This window comes from Oncorhynchus nerka, linkage group LG20 (assembly GCF_034236695.1).
Source record: "Oncorhynchus nerka isolate Pitt River linkage group LG20, Oner_Uvic_2.0, whole genome shotgun sequence".
NCBI lineage: Eukaryota > Metazoa > Chordata > Actinopteri > Salmoniformes > Salmonidae > Oncorhynchus > Oncorhynchus nerka.
This window is the reverse complement of record NC_088415.1, coordinates 35785522-35805947: the sequence shown is the minus strand read 5'-3', so window position 1 is coordinate 35805947 and position 20426 is coordinate 35785522. Positions and strand designations below refer to the sequence as shown.

General features: G+C 43.6%; 4 protein-coding genes across 5 annotated transcripts; 1 reads left to right on the top strand and 3 right to left on the bottom strand.

Annotated features, from left to right (window-relative positions):
* The first annotated feature begins 2150 nt into the window (after positions 1 to 2150).
* Positions 2151 to 8102, top strand: LOC115102379 (syntaphilin-like). Its single transcript, XM_029622283.2, has 4 exons — positions 2151 to 2628; positions 2845 to 2964; positions 3383 to 3532; positions 5715 to 8102. Exons 1-4 carry the CDS (start codon positions 2432 to 2434, stop codon positions 6976 to 6978), a joined length of 1731 nt encoding a protein of 576 aa, XP_029478143.1. The 5' UTR covers positions 2151 to 2431; the 3' UTR covers positions 6979 to 8102.
* A 117-nt stretch (positions 8103 to 8219) lies between these two features.
* Positions 8220 to 10812, bottom strand: LOC115102380 (peptidyl-prolyl cis-trans isomerase FKBP1A-like). The gene is made up of 5 exons (XM_029622285.2): positions 10710 to 10812; positions 10560 to 10607; positions 9958 to 10070; positions 9503 to 9678; positions 8220 to 9309 (listed from the first exon to the last, which is right to left on the bottom strand). The coding sequence occupies exons 1-4, from the start codon at positions 10744 to 10746 to the stop codon at positions 9550 to 9552; spliced, it is 327 nt and encodes a 108-aa protein (XP_029478145.1). The 5' UTR covers positions 10747 to 10812; the 3' UTR covers positions 8220 to 9309; positions 9503 to 9549.
* A 712-nt stretch (positions 10813 to 11524) lies between these two features.
* LOC135562946 (sodium-dependent lysophosphatidylcholine symporter 1-A-like) lies at positions 11525 to 16458 on the bottom strand. Of its 2 annotated transcripts, XM_065005449.1 has the most exons (8): positions 15447 to 16458; positions 14260 to 15337; positions 14055 to 14139; positions 13548 to 13622; positions 13178 to 13253; positions 12643 to 12738; positions 12071 to 12143; positions 11525 to 11837 (listed from the first exon to the last, which is right to left on the bottom strand). In XM_065005449.1, the coding sequence occupies exons 2-8, from the start codon at positions 14272 to 14274 to the stop codon at positions 11832 to 11834; spliced, it is 426 nt and encodes a 141-aa protein (XP_064861521.1). In that variant the 5' UTR covers positions 14275 to 15337; positions 15447 to 16458; the 3' UTR covers positions 11525 to 11831. The 2 variants fall into 2 exon arrangements, with proteins under 2 accessions (XP_064861521.1, XP_064861520.1); XM_065005448.1 differs by having other exon boundaries at positions 11525 to 12143.
* An 89-nt stretch (positions 16459 to 16547) lies between these two features.
* On the bottom strand, positions 16548 to 20233 carry LOC115102378 (protein FAM110A-like). Its single transcript, XM_029622280.2, has 2 exons — positions 20037 to 20233; positions 16548 to 18457 (listed from the first exon to the last, which is right to left on the bottom strand). Exon 2 carries the CDS (start codon positions 18258 to 18260, stop codon positions 16986 to 16988), a length of 1275 nt encoding a protein of 424 aa, XP_029478140.1. The 5' UTR covers positions 18261 to 18457; positions 20037 to 20233; the 3' UTR covers positions 16548 to 16985.
* Positions 20234 to 20426: the final 193 nt, after the last annotated feature.

Sequence of the window (20426 nt, the reverse complement as noted above, 5' to 3'; positions counted from 1 at the left end):
ATTTCCATGTATGTTACACGGAGCTGAAACTGATATTTCGCATGTCTTTCAGCTCCTTGTCAATCCGTCAACATTGCGCGCGGCTTTATTATCGAAAAAAATATTGTGAAGGGAATATTCAGTTTGTTCAAGGACGAAACCACAGCGCTCTTTGCCCTTTGGCATTCTACAGATGATGTAAAGCACTGCTCAACTTTATTCGGTAATTTCACGAAAACTAGGTAGCCTAATACGGACATAGGCCTATTACTGCATGTTAATCAAATGATCGTATACGGCGTACATTACATTTACATTTAAGTCATTTAGCAGACGCTCTTATCCAGAGCGACATGCAACCTGTTAATTCACCATCCTACAGTTATGCCGCCTGATGCTCACTATTACGTAAGAAGTACATTGCGTGTCCCCACCACCTGTTGCACAGGGCCCCCTCAATAATTATCCAAGGGTACTGTAGGGTAGGCCCTGCCTCTGCCACTTTCTTGTGTTGCTCAAATGCACTCTGTCCTCAACTGTCCCATTGACACAGTGACTACAGACACCGATATAACATATCACAGGTATGCTGTTTTTGTATATTCGCTGCTTTGTGCTCAGCAGGGTTTTTTGCTTTGATCATACTTTTTTAGCTCCCTTATTGTTTGAGATTGTTTTTAATATTTGATAGTACAGCAAAGCTATGCTGCTCAGCTCAGTCACAGCCACTGCTCAGCTCAGTCACAGCCACAGAAGTGCTGATGAGGCAATCCTGTTTTGCACAGCACCTTTTAAAATATGTCCCTGTCCCAGTTGGGCTGTCATAGTTTTGTAATTTCCTTTGCTGTTTGGGTCTCTTCATGGGATTTTGATATATGTTTAGTCCCATCTGTCTGGTTACCGGGGATGGCGTGTGCAGCAGTGAGATGGCGATGAACTCACAGAATCCCCTGTGCCTTTCCTGGTCTGTCTTGTGAAAGGCTTCTTTATCTGTTGAAGAGCTCCTGATAGCCAGACTGGTTTACTCATCAATGGTCTCCTAACAGGCAGGGCCACAACAAACCGTCAAAATACTTAATTGTTTTATGTTGAATGTGTTTTTTTAATGCACCATATGAGTCCATCCCACTGGACACACCACATAATTTCAATGTGTAAATGTGGGTAATATTTGGTTGAGACGTTGATCAATGAGATTTCAACCTTTATTCACCCACTCAAAAAGACTGACAGAAGTTTGTTGAGTTATCACTATGCTTTCAACCACCTAAAAGGCACAACTAAATTCCAATGGAAAAACAATGTCAGATGTTTTTATTTATTTTGTCATCTAAATGTATTATCTGCGCTTTCAACCATTTTAAAAGCACAACAAAGTTCAAATGGGAATACAATGTCAGATATTTTTATATTTATACAACAATTTGTTCAAGATTCTATGCAGATTATTACAGCAATTGTGAAGATCTCCACAGACCTGTGATCTTTGCATGCTATCTTGAACATGTACGCTTTCTATGATTACATACGAAGTCATTTATAGTTACATTAGGCTAACCTAAACATGTGGCCAAGAATGTGTTACTCATTTTAAGGTTGAATAAATAATGTTACATTCGTTTGTAAAATGGCCTTAACTTTAGGCTTTTTACTGTATTGTAACGACCCTGGGTTTATAACCGCGGATATCGACTGTGCTCACGAGCTTGCTTTTGCGGCACAGTTGATAGTGCGCCGGACCTCGGGCTAGAGGGTCGAGGGTTCGAGACCTGCTCCCTGCCTGTTTCATTACAGTATTAAAAAAATATTATTGAATTGTTTTTGGTTGACGCAGAATAGTTTCATCTGAGCCACTGGCTTAATCCTATTCTTTAACTTTTATTTTGGGTTTAGTTGTAGACGTGAATCCAACATATCATTTTTTTTTACTTGTCGACGAGTTAATAGGCTATTTATTGTATTGAAAAAGTGATATTGAGTTGTGTTTGGTTGTCAACAAATTCCAGTTTGTCTACAAATTAAAATGTTAATGTTGGATTCACATCTCCATCTCAACCAATAATCAAACTTAAATAACAGGACTAAATCAAATCAAACTTTATTTAAAGTACATTTGTGGATTTATTTGATTTAGTGCTGTTCTTTAACTTATATTTTTGGTTGAGCTGGAGATGTGAATCCAACATATCAATTATCAATTTGTAGAAAAACTGGCATTAAAGCCAGACTAAGTGTCACAGATGGAACTATCCACGCAGAAGATACATCTCCTTAAAATGCTCCTTTGGTTGTGTTGACAACAAATTAATAATGTATATGTTGCATTCACGTCTTCATCTCAACCAAAAATCTAAGTGATTCAACCAGTATGTGCCCTGTGGGATGACATAGGACTATGTCCTTGCCCTGAGATTAAAAATGGTATCTGGTAGGCAGAGGAAATGTCCACAAAATGTATTGCTTTTCCACAGTAGTTTTTAACAGATTACCTCCTGACTACATCCATTCTGTTTTCTCTATGTTTGTACATAATGTATTATGCAGTCCATCTTTGAGCCATCTTCCTAGTTTTCCTCTTGGAGCCAGCAGCAGGTGGTCCACACCCATGTCACTCCCTCAAAGCCGGAAGCCCTCTGCAGGACAGCGCAGGTAATGCTGCCCCCTTCTCTCCCTATATGGTATTTTTGCTACTGTGTGAAAGTGATGATGTATGAAAATGATGGCACCAAGAAGCACACGCATACTAGGGTAATTTAGTGCCACATGTATAGTGGGTGAGTTGTTGGAAACAATGCATTGATTTAGTTTGTTTTCTTAATGTTAGTCCAATCAATATGTAACATTAACATTGCCTCTCTGTTACAGGCGGCCAGTGGCCACTAGCAGTGGGCGCCATTCCTATAGCGATGCCTCCAATGCCAACACTTACCCCGGCAGGGCTAGTGAGGGTAGTCCTACAGCCCGGACATATCCTGGCACACCTAAGTAAAACAGAGCATCTGTACATCAAATGCAAGACACATGCAAACATAATTTTGTTTTAAGAATAGTTTTTTTTAGGTCGAGGCCAAAATATCATGCAATAAAGATGATTCAGAAGAAAACAGCAAATGTTTTTAGAATAAGGTGCAGCATCGGCCCTGCAATAAAAGGACAAATAAAAAATGTAATGTAGTCTTGAGATTCATAATTTATTATGAAAATCGAAAGGTGCCGAGCTTGCATAAAAACCCCACTGACATCTACTCATAAGATATAAAGCAGGCTGCTCACCTCAGTGAAAACTAATTCCTCTTCCTCAGCCTCTCTTATGATGACAGTTCTTTACAGTTCATTATCTGACCATCTGATGCATAACTGATAATCACTATAAACTCTCCTTCACACCCGTATGCAAACCCAGGCATCAGGTGAAGCATGCAACCTGCAGTGATAACCATGGGATTTGGCCCCCCACACCAGAGCAGTACCTCACCCCGCTGCAGCAGAAGGAGGTGTGTATCAGACACCTGCGAGCCAGGCTGAGGGAGAATGTCCAGAGGCTGCAGCACAGGTGAGTCTGAAGGGATGCGTCGTGACAAAGAAGCAGAATAGTGGCTAACTTGTTTAAAAATAGCATATTGTAGATATCATAGAAGTGTCTCTTCCACAACCTAGCTGCTTGTATTCAACCACATTATGATTACAAAAATAGCAACATCAATAACGGTCTAGCATTTCACTACAGAAACTGGCCTGGGATAGTATTTCTAAGACTTCTCTATTGCCTCTATCACCTTTTAAATCTGGAATCCTTCATGGACTACTGTATTTATTATGGATCCCCATTACTCTTTCTGGGTTCCAGCAAAAGTAGGCCTTCATTGTAAATAAGAATTTGTTCTTAACTGACTTGCCTGGTTAAATAAAGGTTAAATAAGAAAATAAAAAAATAGTGCATATGTTATCGTGTGTGTGTGTGTGTGTGTGTGTGTGTGTGTGTGTGTGTGTGTGTGTGTGTGTGTGTGTGTGTGTGTGTGTGTGTGTGTGTGTGTGTGTGTGTGTGTGTGTGTGTGTGTGTGTGTGTGTGTGTGTGTGTGTGTGTGTGTGTGTGTGTGCCTATGTTTGTGTTGCTTCACAGTCCCCGCTGTTCCATAAGGTGTTTTTTTATCAGTTGTTTAAATCTAATTTTACTGCTAGCATCAGTTACTTGATGTGGAATAGAGTTCCATGTAGTCGTGGCTCTATGTAGTACTGTCTGTTCTGGACTTGGGGACTGTGAAGAGACATCTTGTGGCATGTCTTGTGGGGTATGCATGGGTGTCCGAGCTGTGCGCCAGTAGTTCAAACGGACAGCTTGGTGGATTGAACATTTCAATACCTCTCATAAATACAAGTAGTGATGATGTCAATATATCCTCCACTTTGAGCCAGGAGAGATTAACATGCATATTATTAATATTGTCTCTCTGTGTACATTCAAGGGCCAGCTGTGCTGTACTGTTCTGAGCCAATTTTCTTAAGTCCCTTTTTGTGGCACCTGACCACACGACTGAACAGTAGTCCAGGTGCGACAACTAGGGCCTGTAGGACCTGCCTTGTTGACAGTGCTGTTAACAAGGCAGAGCGGCGCTTTATTATGGGCAGACTTCTCCCCATCTTACCTACTGTTGTATCAATATGTTTTGACCATGACCTTGTACAATCCAGGGTTACTCCAAGCAGTTTAGTCACCTCAACTTTTCAATTTCCTCATTATTTATTACAAGATTTAGTTGGGGTTTAGAGTTTAGTTAATGATTTGTCCCAAATACAATGCTTTCAGTTTTAGGACTAACTTATTCCTTGCCAGCCACTCTGAAACTAAGTACAACTCTTTGTCAAGTGTTGCAGTCATTTCAGTCGCTGTAGTAGCTGACATGTATAGTGTTGAGTCATCCACATGCATAGACACTTTACTCAAAGCCAGTGGCATGTCATTAGAAAAGATTGAAAAAAGTAAGGGGCATAGACGGCTGCCCTGGAGAATTCTTGATTCTACCTGGATTATGTTGGAGAGGCTTCCATTAAAGAACACCTTCTGTGTTCTGTTAGACAGGTAACTCTTTATCCACAATATAGCAGGGGGGGTAAAGCCATAACACATCCTTTTTTTTCCAGCAGCAGACTATGATCGATAATATCAAAAGCCGCTCTGAAGTCTAACAAAACAGCCCCCACAATCTTTTTATCATCAATTTCTCTCAACCAATCATCAGTCATTTGTGTAAGTGCTGTGCTTGTTGAATGTCCTTCCCTAAAGTTTGTTGTCAATTTGTTTACTGTAAAATATCATTGTATCTGGTCAAATACTATTTTTGGGGGGTTGAAACTGCCACGTCTGTTTGGGATATTACAATAATAAACAACTGCAAACAACAAACACTGTTTTTTTCCCCTCCCCCACCTGACATCATTGTACGTGCGATAGAACAGCAGAATATGTACTGCCATTTTTTTACCACACTGCTCGACGCACCTCACCTAAGTTTTGTCCACAAAACATTTCGCTACACTCGCACTAACATCTGCTAACCATGTGTATGTGACAAATAAAATAGGATTTGATTTGATTTGAAAACAATTACTAAAGTGCTGGGGTGGACAGTGGTGCTCTTTCCCCTAATGCAGATTCCATCTTTAAGGCGTACCACATATTGATTTTCTGCCCTAGGTAGCCCTCATACTCTCAACCTCTCTTTTTCCCTCTCTCTCAGGGACAGTGAGATAGCTGAGATGAAGACCCAGCTGTGTCGGATGCAGGAGGACTGGATAGTGGAAGAGTGTCACCGTGTCGAGGCCCAGCTGGCTCTGAAGCAGGCGCGCAGGGAGATCCAGCACCTGCACGAGGTCGTGGAGACAGTACGATCAAACCTCGGCACCCCAGAAAAAGCCCCCTATGACAAAAAGCCATACATCTCACCGCAGAGACCCCGGCCTACAAAGTCCCGCTCCTGTGGGTGCTCCCCAGCCAGCACCCTGAGCCGCAGCACCGCCTACACCCAGCTGAGCAGTGAGGCCCTCTATGTGGACCGTAATGGAAACGCTCCAGGGCCTGACCTGCGTGCAGCGGCACAGGTAGAAAGGGGGCGGACCCACCTGCTTCTGGAGGCGGCCCTTCTGTCAGAGCAGCAAACCCTGTCTGGCCCCGCCCTGGTCCACGGCCCCTCCTCTACCATGCCACGCTCCTCCACCTACGAGAGGCTGTGCAGTGGAGGGGCTGTGCTGCCCGTCTCCCACTCCTGCCAATCCCTGAGTAACAGCTGCAGGTGCAGTGGACACACCTACCTCCCTCATCACCACCTCTTCCTTCACCTCCCCCAGGAGGAGCCCTCGGCTGCAGTGGCGGCGGCTGCTGCTATCCCCGTGAGGGAGGCAAAACCGGAGGTCCGATCCCAGGCCTGCAGCCCCACCATGACCTGGGTCTCAGAGGAAGGAGGGGGAGAGGAGCTGAGCATCATCTCTCTGGCAACAACCAACATCACCCCAGCCTACTCAGAGCAACAGCTGTTCCCTCCCTCCTTGTCTTCCTCCCCTCCTCCCCAGCTCTCCTACAACCTAGATCCACTGTCTCCAGATGGCCATGTGGAGATGACAATGATGCCAACAGTGGCCCAAACCTGCCAGCCCAAGCCTGGGCCAATGTTGTCACCAGAGAGGCAAGGAGGTGTGACAGGGGTGGAGGATGAAGAGAAGGGTGAAGCTGTTGAAGTTGACGGTGAAAACGTTGTGGGAGGGGAAGAGGGGGTGGACGGTGCTCCCCAGCGGAACTTCTGGAGCCGATACTTCCTGGTGGACCTGTTGGCAGTGGCCATGCCGGTGGTGCCAACGGTGGCCTGGCTGTGTCATGGGGCCCCGCGGGAGGTCATGCCTGTGTACCACATCGGTTCTCTGCTACGGGGTTGCTGCGCTGTGGCCCTTCACTCTCTGCGACGCGGGGGACGTGGCCCCACAAGCATGAATGGGGCGTCCAATATCTGACAACTTTACTCCTTAGCCCCCTGACTTCCCTCACAGCAACCATGCAACCCCAACCTCTAACGAGTCACAGCCAGAACAGCAATCAGACTTTGATTTTGACTTGAACTTATATTGCTTTTTATTCTCCACCCACCACGTCTGATTTGAGGACGACCTTGAGATTTACATGATTTGTTTGTTAGATTTGTAATAATGCCTAATTATCTAGGAAATCAAATGCAATAGTGATTTGATGGGGAATGCGTGAGCCTGCGTGAACTTTTTACCACTGGTCTACAGTGGCTCCCATGACTGCACAACTCATTGCATGTAAACCTGAGAAATGTTCAACCCTTTGCTATTAACTCACCTTAAACAGAACCTTCAAATACACACCTGCTACATTTGAACCTCGAACACTTTGACGTACTGTATTCTCCGTGAATCTTCTCGTTGTCTTTGAAATTGGGGTGAACATTGTTCACCTTGTTAAACATCAGCAACATTTTCTTTTAGAGCTAAGTCAATGAGGGACCTGAGTGAGAGTTCAAGTTGAATGTTTTTGAAAAAATAATTTTCTCAAGAAAATAGAGAAAAGTAGATATGTTTGCACAACGAATGGGAGATTGGGAATCTATTACTTTTCAGGGAACAAACGTTTATCTTCTGGTTTCATTAATTGTATTAATAGTCCAAGGATAAGAGTAAAATTCTGAACAAGTCTAGCACTGTCACTATCCATGTCTAAATGCTGAAAGCAAGTACAATGCCAGCTATGTATGTATTTGTTGGAAATACATGTTGAATTTCAACATTTACAATATTAGGAAATTATCAATTATTTTCAAAAGGCTAGATATTTCTTTCAAACATTGCACATTTTTCCACTTTTAGGACTATACTACTTTACGTTTCATCAAACATTAACCATGCAAGTCTACTTTTGAGCCACATTATGCCACTAATGCTACAGTGATAGATTCTCAATTATTCAAATTCAGAAGTCAAAAGCAATAAGAAAAAGCTATGATGAAGTCTTTACAAGTATTGGTAAAATTGCACAAAAAAAGCTGTAGAATACAAAGTGTAAATAGACCTGGATGTATTTCTTCTTCCCTTTGAAAATAAACTGAAAGTTGCCTTTGTCAGTTTGTCATCTATTGAGGTCTGCTTCGGGAGAATTAGACACATGGGAATCAATATGAAATAAAAACATTTGAAGTCTCTTTTTGACATTGTTAGAACATATCCAATGCTCTTAATGAGGAATATAATACATTTTTATTAACCAATGGGGTGAGAGTTGACTCATTGGGGAGGGGGGCAATTTTACATATCCATAGTTTGCTGATGTTCCTGACAATGTGTCCTGTGGTACTGGGTATGAAAAACATTTATCACAGATCAAGTTTTGCTATTAGAACAAAGGTTTTCAATTTTGCATTCCCGTGTGATTACTAATGGATTTCAAACATGTCCTTAGCACTTCTCAGAGCATCACTAGAATTGGTCTACAGTGGAGAACCATTTCTCAGATACTGCACAACAGAATAAAAACAGTGACGCAAGTAACATTTAATGTAGACATTTTTTCTATCCTATATATCCTATTTTAAAAAACACAATATCATGGTGTTAAAGGATATTTTTTATTCAAACACACCATAGGAAATTGACCCATTTTGTTGCTTGAGGGGAAACTATACTTGTCAGCATACTCTGCGAGTTCTGTACTATAATAATGACCTTTAATTACGCATATATATATATATGGTCTTGCCAACAGAGTGCCATGCTATTCAGTGTTTCATACAGAAAGTTGATGCAACTGAAAAAAATCTACATCAAAACATCACTAATATTAATTTAAGTCAACTTCTGTAATCCAAATGACATTACCTGATCAATTTAGGTAGTCTTTTTAAAATATTTTTAAATCACTTATGTCCACATTTTCAAAAAAGTTTCTAAAGCAAGGCCACTCACAGAGCCACAAGAAATAGATCAAATGTAATATGTGTGTAATGATACTTTATCCCAAATGTTGCCAGTACCTACCCCTGATGGAAGGCATGACTTACAAATTTGAAGTAAAAAAATAAAAAACAATACCATAAACATACATAACAGAATAAAATGACATGATATCTGAAAGGTATGGCCTATGACTTGTTAGAGTGTCCTACGACAAGCTAGATCAAGGATAAGGTATTAAGCAAGCGACAAAAACACATTTGAATCTAAATGGAAAGGAGAGTGAAGTGCTGAAGCTATTAGACAGTCTTTTACAGGAGTCAAGTGCATTAATCTTCCTTTAGCCTTTTCCTCCATGTTCCCGAGATAGGAGTCAACCTGCAGAGGGACAGGGATAGTTCTGTGGTTAACAGGAAAGATGCGACAGATGGGATTATGGGAGATGAGCACCAAAGCTTGTTACACACATTCTAATGAGCTCTTAAGCTCTTACCACTGTAATCTACTCTGTAGTTAAACACCAACAGTGGAGCGCAATTATTGAAGACGATTTTTTGTAGAATTCTCTCACCCTGAAAATCTGAGTGGAATTAAACACGTAACAAGTGCACACAGGCTTCACTCCAGGCCCATCAGCTCCACATCAAAGATCAGTGTAGAGTTGGGTGGGATGATGCCAGGGTGCCCTTTGCTGCCATAGGCGAAGTCCGGCGTGCAGGTCAGGGTCGCCCTCTGGCCCACGCTCATCTGAAACAAAATATGTCCTATTTTGAAGATGTCATTCAATAACATAACCCTCCCATTGTGTCCTTACAAATCACTCCTAACCCCCCCAAACGAATGAAACAAATGGTTTAATCATTCCATTTACATTTTAGTCATTTAGCAGACACTCTTGTCCAGAGTGGTTCACGACTTACAGTAGTGAGGGCATACATTTTTCGCACTGGTCCCCCGTGGTAATTGAACCCTGCATTACAAACGCCATGCTCTACCAACTGGGCCACACACCCGGGAGAACCTTACCTGGCCAACCCCCTCCTCCCAGCCACGGATCACCTCCTGCTTGCCAATCTTGAACTTGAAAGGCTTGCCTCTGTCACGGGATGAGTCGAACTTGGTTCCATCAGTCAGTGAGCCTGCGTGCAATAGAGTATTGAAAGAAAGTCATAGATCGGTGTAGCGAACGTTACTTGCATTTTTGTCCCCTCACAAATACTGTAGCTAGTTACCGTTTGATAGCACCCATATCAAAATCCCCTGGATAAATAAATATCCACAGTGATAAAGCTATTGCACAATGGAAAGTTGGTTAACGCCAGTCTTAATAATTAATTATCACTGGTTTTCAGCAGAAAACTGTCAAGCTATAAGCTAGTGTTAGCTAGCTAGTTTAGTTAGGGTGTGTATAGCCATTATAGCTAACTAACTAGCTACTCGTCGTAGAAAAACGACTTACTTTTAATTAGATAAGAAAATGGTGTGGCAATTGTTACGTAGTTTATCAGACTATATCAGCTTTGCGTATTAGATTGTCCAACAAATACCACAACACTTATGTTGCCGACGCAAGTAGAAAACTGTCAAGAGCTAGCTAAGCTAACCAGCTAGCTAGCTCGCTGACTTACCGACATAATGCACAACGCATGTCTGCCCTTTTTTGGGAAATGTCTGGCCTAAAAGATTGAAGAAAGGGTGAGAATTAGCCAGGCCTTATGTAAACAAATGTAGCTATATCCACTTAACCAATTTAATCATATTTGATGTTTGTTCCATACCATCACCCGGGGTTATGGTCTCGATTTCTACTCCCATTTTCGCTCTCCGACGCACAAAACTGTAAGCGGAACTGGAAGTCCAAGGGTGTAATCATTAGTCCATACAGTTTCAAAACGTTCGGTTTTGCAACTAAAACGAGAGTTTCTATTGGATATATTAAGGTAGATCCCGCCCCCTTTTGTTCTGTTTAAGAAACGTTTTGCAACAGAATCAATGTAATGAATGTGCCCCAACGCATTGAAGAGGGCAACCGCAATTAATGGGCCAATGCCAGTTATGATGAGAATGAATGCCTAATCGTTCATATCCTCCTGAGACAATTCCTTTTTGTCATTCGCTAGTGGGCATCAGTTTTTGGTCCGTATCTCATACGTATCTCATGTATTAACTGCTGTTCTCCTGAGTGGACAGCCTGGGCTTTTCAATTCTATCATGTGTGAGGTGTGACCTTGACAACTTCATCTTCCTGGTTGTTAAAAAAAAATGGCTGCCAACAATTAGCACATTTTAAAAGTGTGTATGCATTAATTATTTGTGAGCTTGGTGTTCAAATTGTTTCTAGTAAGTATATATATCAGGAATAGCTACGCAAGTTGTCAGGACTGTAATAATGTTTTCACATTAACCAGTTCGTCAATCTAAGTAACATTATTTAAAAAATCCCCATCAAAATCAGTCAATTTAAACTAGAGATATCAGTTTTGAACTGATAACTACAGTGTTATGACCACACTATGGAAAGGGTATACTCTCAAGTGCACAAGTGTCATGGGATATCTGAAGGTAACCCATACAAACAAATGGAAGTATGGAGGGCATTCAAGGATTTCTCTTTATTTGTACTATTTGCTACATTGTAGAATAACAGTGAAGACATCAAAACTATGAAATAAAACATATGTAAAAATCAAAATCTATTTTACAGCCCCTGGTTCGAATCCAGTCTATCACATCCGGCCGTGATTGGGCGTCCCACAATTGGTCCAGCATTGGTCAGGTTTGGCCGGCATTGTAAATAAGAATTTGTTCTTAACTGACTTGCCTAGATAAGTAAAGGCTAAATAAAATTAAAATACGACTGCATGTTGAGCCTATCTCCTCTATCAGTTGAATGTATGGCTTCAACCCTGAATAGAGGGAAAACAAGAACAGTTAGTGGCCTAGGGCTACACATATTTAATGTTATGCAAATACAAAACATCAAGAGGAAGTGTGCAGCAGGATGTTTGAGAAGAAGCATAAACGCAGGTATGTGTAAGTGAAGCTGTGAGGCAGTATGTTGGATTTAGAGAGGAAGCTATTGTCAGAGTAAGAGTGCTAAAGCAGCCTCTTAGGAGAGCCAAGAGTGTGCATGACTCACTCTCTGCCTTGCTCTCTCTGGAGCTGGAGGCGTCGTTCCTCGTTGATGGGGTACAGATGGAAGAAGACCAGCCCTACCAGCAGCAGGGTGATGGGCACAGGGGCAAACAGTACAATCAGAGCAGTCATCATGTCCTCACTTTGTCTACAGGCAACTGCACAGTACACTCTAACCTAAAATGGTTCTTCGGCTGTCCCCATAAGAGAACCCTTTGAAGAACCCTTTCTGGTTCCAGGTAGAACCCCTTTGGGTTCCAGGAAGAACCCTTTCCCCAAAAGGGTTCTACTGGAAACCAAAAAGGGTTGTACCTCGAACCAAAATGTTTTTTTTCCTATGGGGACAGTTGAAGAACCTTTTTGGAACCCTTTTTTATAGTGTACCCCACAAAGCTGCAGTACAAACAAATGATACACGCATGCATGAACACAACATAAATTGAGATATGGTGATAGAAACATGAAATCAGATTTGACATAATAAGGAGGAGAGAAAGGGAGAGGAGGAGTAGGTGGATGTATGACTCAATGTTAGTCATGGTTGAGATTCCAACAGACAGGCCTCCCCTAGCTTACTGCAGAAGGCGTAGCAGTAGAAAAAAAGTTGCTTCAGGTCCTTGCAGCAGGTTGTTTTTCACAGCGAAGTCATCTACCACGTCCGGGAGCATGGACCTACATGAATAATAAGAGACTGGTTCGCAAATCAGACCAAACGCAGATTATGCAACAAGCACTGTCTGGTGAATCGATTGAAGTGTAAACTGGCCAAGTGCCAAATCAGCATATTAGAATATTCAACACTTGACAGGCTGTCATGGGGGTTTATGAATGAATCATCAAGTCAGCATTTTGTGTGTGTTGAGTGTCATTCAGAGTGACAGAGGCAGAGACAGAACTGGAGCAGAGTACAGTAGAGAGCAGAGACAACGCTAAGCCAGAGTCGTGGCCTTCTAACTGCAGACTCGCCAAGGCAGCAGGAACACGGTTGCCAAGCTGAATCCTAACATCACACACGGCCACAAAGACTGGCAGTAAATATGAAGAAAAAAAACTATTATTACTGTAAGCATAAACTTGTCATAAAGGGAGAAACAATGTTGTGCTCACAAACCAATGGAGATTGTAATCTATTTCCAAGCCCGTACCAGAGATGGCTGTAACAGTGAAACAGCTGTAGTTGCTGCAATCTGTTAGGACAAACAACCATCCCAGATATTAAACACTAACAAGAGAATGTCTCGTGGCTATAGTTTTTGCCCTTTAATAAGGAATAAGTGGTTAGCTTCCAGAGACTAATACCAGCTACACAAATATATAAAATCATAAAGAGTATGATATGCCAGATTGGATAAGAATTGTGTTCTGTCATCTGTGTGTTGAGCCAATCAGACCGTCCTTTTGTGGCCAAGAGGGTGTGGGGTGTGTGATACAACTATGTGTGACGTTGACAGAACTGTGTGTAGCAACAAGCAATGTCTTACCAGCAGAGACAGAAGGTGCTGGGACCCAAGCCCAGCTGCATGGGTACAGAACAGTGCAAAGTTCCCCAAAGATATCTAAGGGACAAATGTGCATTAGTTGACTCAAGATTGTCATTTTTTGTTGATCTATTTGGATGCAGTCCAGGCAAGGATTTATCTAGAAGGCAAGTGTAGCAAAGAGAAACCAAGGCCCAGTCATTGGCAAGGAACATGGCACACTAGCATCTTTAGAGTGGAGAGATAGGACACACACAATCCACACTAGAGGGGAGCTGGAGACAAAAATCAGAGAGAGGTGTTTGGTATTGTAGAAAACTGAAGAAAATACTTACTCACCATGACATGTCATAAGTTACTTTAGTTCCAAGCCTATCCATTATTTAGTCACCTCCCAGCTCTAGACTCTTTAACACGTTCTACTGAACCTTGACCTCCCATGTGCTTTGCTCTAGCAGTTCTAAACTGACCACACTAACCCTAACTCCATTGTTCTGACCGTTGACTCACTCCGCAGCTCTTTCACCCCCAGGAAGAGGACAAGGCAGCAGAGGAAGAACAGCCCACCATTGACTAGCACTGAGGTCAGGAAAACCTTACAACAGGGGAAAAATACACAAAACCTCACAGATAAACAAGGCTACACAAACACAAGTCCTTCACATGTATGCATAAAACGCACAGGCCTATGGGTAAACAAACAAGACAAACTCACGTCCTTGAAATGCATGCTCCCACATGCACACACACGAATGGCCTTTGTTGTGCTAAGGACAGTTAATTAGTGTAATATGATATCCCTGGCATTATAGGTAAGTTCACTTCCACAGACAAAGAAACGCTGCTAAACCAACATAGTAGGAGAGCGGTATGTACTTCAGTGCTGGGTTAGGCTAGGGTTTGAGACTGGGAAACATTTACTTGCAGTGTGTCTCAGAGGGGAAGTAGTACCATGGTCTGTAGTAACGGTTTGTGGTGAAGGGGTGTTGTGAGGCAGCCCCTGGCTCTGGTCCAACTGCTGACATGCCCCAGCCTTCTCTGTGTAGAATACGGCCACAACCTGACCCTGAATCACAGAGGCCACCAGCTCCACACTCATTCCTATCAGAGCGAGAAGGAGAAACATACAGACCAAGGGACAGGTGAGACTGAAAAACTGAAATGTATGATTTTATCAATTGTTACTGCTTGCAATTCGTCAATACAATATGAAAAACGAGACAGTGGATATCAAGCTCTTACTGTAGGCTGTGGCAGAGTGTTTCATGCTCAGCGAAAGGGAAGGCACATTAATACATTGTCAGGAAAGAGACATAAACCATGGTGAAAAACAGGGGTTTGTGATACAGTAACTAGAGTCATTCAAGAATTGCACCTTGTAACCATGGTTACACAGACACAGGAAGAGTGTGGAAGGCAGTAACCATACCGATGCCCTAAGGAAAGTAAATGGTACTTCTTGTTTCATACAGTCAGGTAATTCTCAAGATGCAGCGGCAATAACCCTGCAGAGATCAGGCGACAGCCAAGTGATTTGTTTGGGATACCTACAGTAGTCATGGTGATACAGACATGGAGCAAGGCAAACAGTGGTTGAGGATGTAGAGGATAAAGACTGGGAGATAGGGTTGGCGGGTCATACTGTGTGTGAAGGAAGAGTAGATAACAGGCTGGATGTCATGAGGGTCTCAAACAGGCAGCTTGATGTGAGGTACCAGGGAACACTGAAGGCTTGCGACATGAACTACAGCAGGACATAGGAGAAGAAACCAAAAGGCATGGAGACAACCACCCTGAAAAACACAAAGATACAGAAAGGGATGCTCTGAGAAGGACAGCTAGAATGGATAGCACTGCCAAAAGTCAATATAAAAATGGACGGCATTACTGAGATCCACTAACCATGGCAGGAGTTTGTCGATGGGTGTCAAACCGCTGAGGCTCAGTAGCCTGAAGGTAGGGATGGGTCAGTTCCTCTTGAAGGATCAAATAAACATAGAAGGCCTCAATCTGCAAAAGAGCCAGGGACAGAAAGGACTCCAGGCCAGAAAGGACTCCAGGCCAGAGAGATTAGACAGACAGACACAAGACAGTGGAGTTGATTGACTGACTGACATGCAGGCAATGAGTAACATTACTGACCTGTAGAACATCCAGCAGGAACATCTGTAAAGCCACACTAAAGTGTTAGAACGCAAAAAGGTAGTCCATTGCAAGAGGATGGAGAACCAAATAAATGCTTCTGAAAAATCAAATCATTGTTTCACGTTGTCATTAAATCAGGAGTTGCTCAAGTTCAAATGGAGTAAAAACACACTAAGCCAAATGTTCAACAGAAACGTCATATCGAATTGGACTCCTATGACCTGGTGAAACTCTCCTGTAATTTCACCCAGTCAGACCCAACTCTCCTGTAATTTCACCCAGTCAGTCCCAATTATCCTGTAATTTCACCCAGTCAGACCCAACTCTCCTGTAATTTCACCCAGCCAGTCCCAACTCTCCTGTAATTTCACCCAGCCAGTCCCACCTCTCTTGTAATTTCACCCAGTCAGTCCCACCTCTCCTGTAATTTCACCCAGTCAGTCCCACCTCTCCTGTAATTTCACCCAGTCAGTCCCACCTCACCTGTAATTTCACCCAGTCAGTCCCAACTCACCTGTAATTTCACCCAGTCAGTCCCACCTCTCCTGTAATTTCACCCAGTCAGTCCCACCTCACCTGTAATTTCACCCAGTCAGTCCCAACTCTCCTGTAATTTCACCCAGTCAGTCCCACCTCTCCTGTAATTTCACCCAGTCAGTCCCACCTCTCCTGTAATTTCACCCAGTCAGTCCCACCTCTCCTGTAATTTCACCCAGTCAGTCCCACCTCTCCTGTAATTTCACCCAGTCAGTCCCACCTCTCCTGTAATTTCACCCAGTCAGTCCCACATACCTTTTCCCGCTCCAGCTGCACCCCTCGAAAACAGAGAACATGAATGATGAACTCACACACCTCAAATCGGCTTTACTTTAACATTGTTAAATGGTATTTATTTAGAAACAGATCATCTGAACATACAGTAACAAAGCAAATCAAAAAGCCCCAGTATGAGACAAAAACAAATATGTTGATGTATTTCTCATTTTAAAAAAACAGAACACAATTCTGATAACTTACTTGTAATCTGACCGGCTATCTTTTTTTTGTCAATAAAGGTGAAACGGGTGGTAGTACAAAGTACCAAATATCTTGCATAAATGATGTCCAACACTATCATACTGCTTTAACAGACATTTCTTTCACTATTAGTACACATCAGTCCCTTCCTTTCATTGTCATTGGTTGGTTCATACGGCAGTCACACTTCTCCAGTTTTTTTTCTCTGTACAGGAATTATGTTTAAAGTGTACCTCCATATTTTTCTCCCCTGCCTCGATTTACATCAGTCTCATGGCCCTACATGTTGGTGCTCCTGGCAGTATCCTTGGATTGGCGGATACCATAAAGCCACTTGATCACTCTGGCGTTCCTCTCAATGACCGAGACACCATAGGGAGCTGGCTCTGCAGGCCCACCGTTCTCTTCTTCCTCCTCATGCCCTGCACACTCTGACCCAGGAGCACTGGCACTGCGGAACTGTGCAAGGGACACAATGTCCGAGCCCGGCCCCTTCAGCACCTGCATCTCCGAAGGGTCCAAACCACACAGGTTGAAGAAGCGCTCCAGGTCAGTACTGGCCCGGGAGTAACGGTCACTCATGTCTGATTTGGAGCGGGTCAGAGAGGGCCGTTTCCTGGAGCTACCGGAGGACGGGCGAGTGACCGACGGGGAGGGCGGAAGTACAGAGTAGTTGGCTGGGAACTGAACGGGGGTAGACGGGGAGTTGGGGCTTGGGGTGTGGTCTTGTGGTGGAGGGGCTGGGACTGGTTTAAGAGATGCAGGGCCTGGTGCATAGGTAGTTCGGGGGTGGAAGAGACGAAGAGGTGACATAGCGTTGTGGATCTGGGTGTGTGGATGCAGAGCCATGGGCTGCAATGGGAGATGCATCTGCTGCCGTGCTCTGAAGGGCTTCCTCACTGGCATGGTATGGTGGTGTTGGGGTATTACGTCCACTCTACGTATGGTCACTGCAGCAGAACATCCAGAAGGACTTAGTGGGCCAGAGGCATTTATCCTTAATTTGACTGGGGTGGACCATTCAGGGCAGGGGGTCGGGATCCCCTCAGCAGCCCCAGCAGAGAACGGAGAGGGACAGGGAGAGATGGTAGTGGTGGGGCAGTCAGGGGCCTGACTACTCTCCACTGGGTCCATGGTGGGAGAGGTAGGGGGAGTTTCAGCCTCACCCATCCCGTTGATCAGGTTACTCAGGTGCTCCAGGTCCAATGGAGCACTCCCTTGCTGGGTGTAGTTAGAGCGAGAAGGTTGGGTCTTACGGGTTGGTCGTAGTCCGGTAGCCGGGGACATCAGAGGTTTGCGCATGACAGGCGGAGGCACTTTTATTGGCTGTTGCTTGGAGGGGGCCACCTGACTCTTGACGTATTTAGCCTTGTCTGCCGCCAGCCTCTCCACTGCGCTCTGCCTGGGCTCAGCTGCTGCCGCTGTTCTTGGTTGGAGGAGGAGGCGGTTTGGCATGAGGATGCGGTTGGGCGTCCCAGCAGCCCTCACCGGCTGTGTCAGGACAGGCTGGGGGGTCTCCACAGGCATGCTGGAGATGGGAGTGGGAGGTAACATGGGTGGGTTGTCCTTGACTCCAGTCTTTCTCCTGCAGTTTTTGGCCACCTAAAATCAAACTTCTTTGGATGCCATCAGTCCAGAATCCTACTGTCCCCTGAAAGCTGACAGGATTTTGCTCTTGGCGATATGATTCCTTCTTCGTCCAGTTCCCACGGGATCTCACTTGATCCCTGGTGCCTTAAAGTCTGGATGTTCTGTAGAAAAAGGAGAAACACCATCACACAGCAACTTACACACCATCAGATATATGTGTCAAAGGAAAGACAAACAAGCAAGCAATCAATATAAATTCACAGTTACCTCAAAGACAGAGGGAGAGATACAGCGATACTGCCCCAATGTAACTGATACAGCAACTCACACTAAGCACTATAAAGTGCTGTGGTTGATTCAGGGATATTGTAAGTCAACAGTATAATGGCTCCTCCCACTGCACCCACAAAACCCCAGGTTGCAGCCAATCACAACACAGAATGTTATACATCTGAATAGAAAAGGGACGGGTCGGATGCAGGCCATTGGCTGCGGGTCCAAACATTTATCAATTACACCTGGCACCCATCGATCTCAAGAACATAACACAATAAACTTCCATACTTAATTTCCATTCATTGTAAGGCCAGTGAAAAGCCTGAGCTTGAGAGAGGACTGAAGTGTGGGGGTGGGGGGAGGCTCACCAGCTGTCAACAAACTATTGTTTGGAAGAATATCCATACACACACCCCAACAGCTGTTAGAGGGGAACAATGCCACTCCATCTTTAAATAAAGCTCCCAGTTGCTAGGGGGTAGTGCTGGGCTTGGGCTTCCTCTAGACTGCAGACCCCAGGGTTGTCTGGTTTGTATTTCTGAAACCGTAACACTTGACCCACCCATCTAGGAGTTGTAGTCAGTCATCATCAATTCGTTATCTGAATATTTGTTTTGCTTAGAAGAACACACATTATATACGTTTTTTCTACACCAGTAAATTTGCTGAAGATCAGTGACCACAGCAACATAAACATTAACTGGAGAGCTGGATACAAGGGGGTTGGGTCAGGGAAATTATTCCATGTATCTGACCCTACTGGGGAACAAGAAGTTAAGAGTGTAGGCCTGTTATTAACATCTAAAGATGTTCCTATTGTGTGGTGTCATGCACCATTGGTAGATAAAGTGCAAAGATATCAATGACAAACCCGTATTCATTGCTTTATGAAAGAGGAAGAGTGAGTTTAAAATACACCACTCTAATAGTCTGTGTGACAGACATTCTCAACATGTTTCTCATTCCACCAGGAGCAACAACTGTCTCACTGCACTCTCACCTGCATGTCCTTATCTCTCTATCTCAATGTTGCTTCTCCTCTCACACTCACACTCCTACTGTACACACAGTACAATGCATGTCAATGAGGGCAGAGGACATTCTATTTTATTAGGCCAAGTTATCCAAGTACAGTAATACCGAACACAAAGTTCTGTACAGTGGTATGTAAAATAAACATACAGATCCTTCTCGTTCAACCCAGGCTCAAGTCTAAGCTTGTTCCATTTAGGAAGAAAAAACACCTAACACCATGGGATGACCCAGAAGGTTAATGAGAAAAGACTTGTATAAACTCACAAGCCAGGTATGTACATGAAACTGAAAGGACCTCTCACACAAAACACAGTCAAGGCCTTATATAGGGTCTTGTCCTAGTGTTCTTTGATCCTGTTTGTTTGAAGGCGTTGGTTCCTAGGACACACGCACACTTACTCAGGCTTTTACAATCCAATGAAAACTCACCTTTAGAGTGGAAGTAGAATCTTACAGGTCCCCAATGGAACTCTAGGCCTCTCTACAGCTCATCACGCCACAAAGGATAACAACTGTAGAATTCTACTGTAGCGTGTGAATGTGTTCCAGAATGGAAGGGAGCAACAGACCAGCCAAACCTGTCAGACGACTCATGTGCTGCTCCTCCTCCTTGTTCTACTCCCTCCCCCACCTGACTACTCTGACCAATCATTCCTACATAAGGAAGTAAACCGGGTTCTTCTGTCACATGACAGTTTCTTTTCCTCTATTGATTTATGCTTCAAAGCATGCTGGTGTTTGTAATAATTAACCTGTTAGACAATAACACACCCATCTCTGATCAGAAGGTCAGTGTGTGGACCATAGACTGTAAAAAGA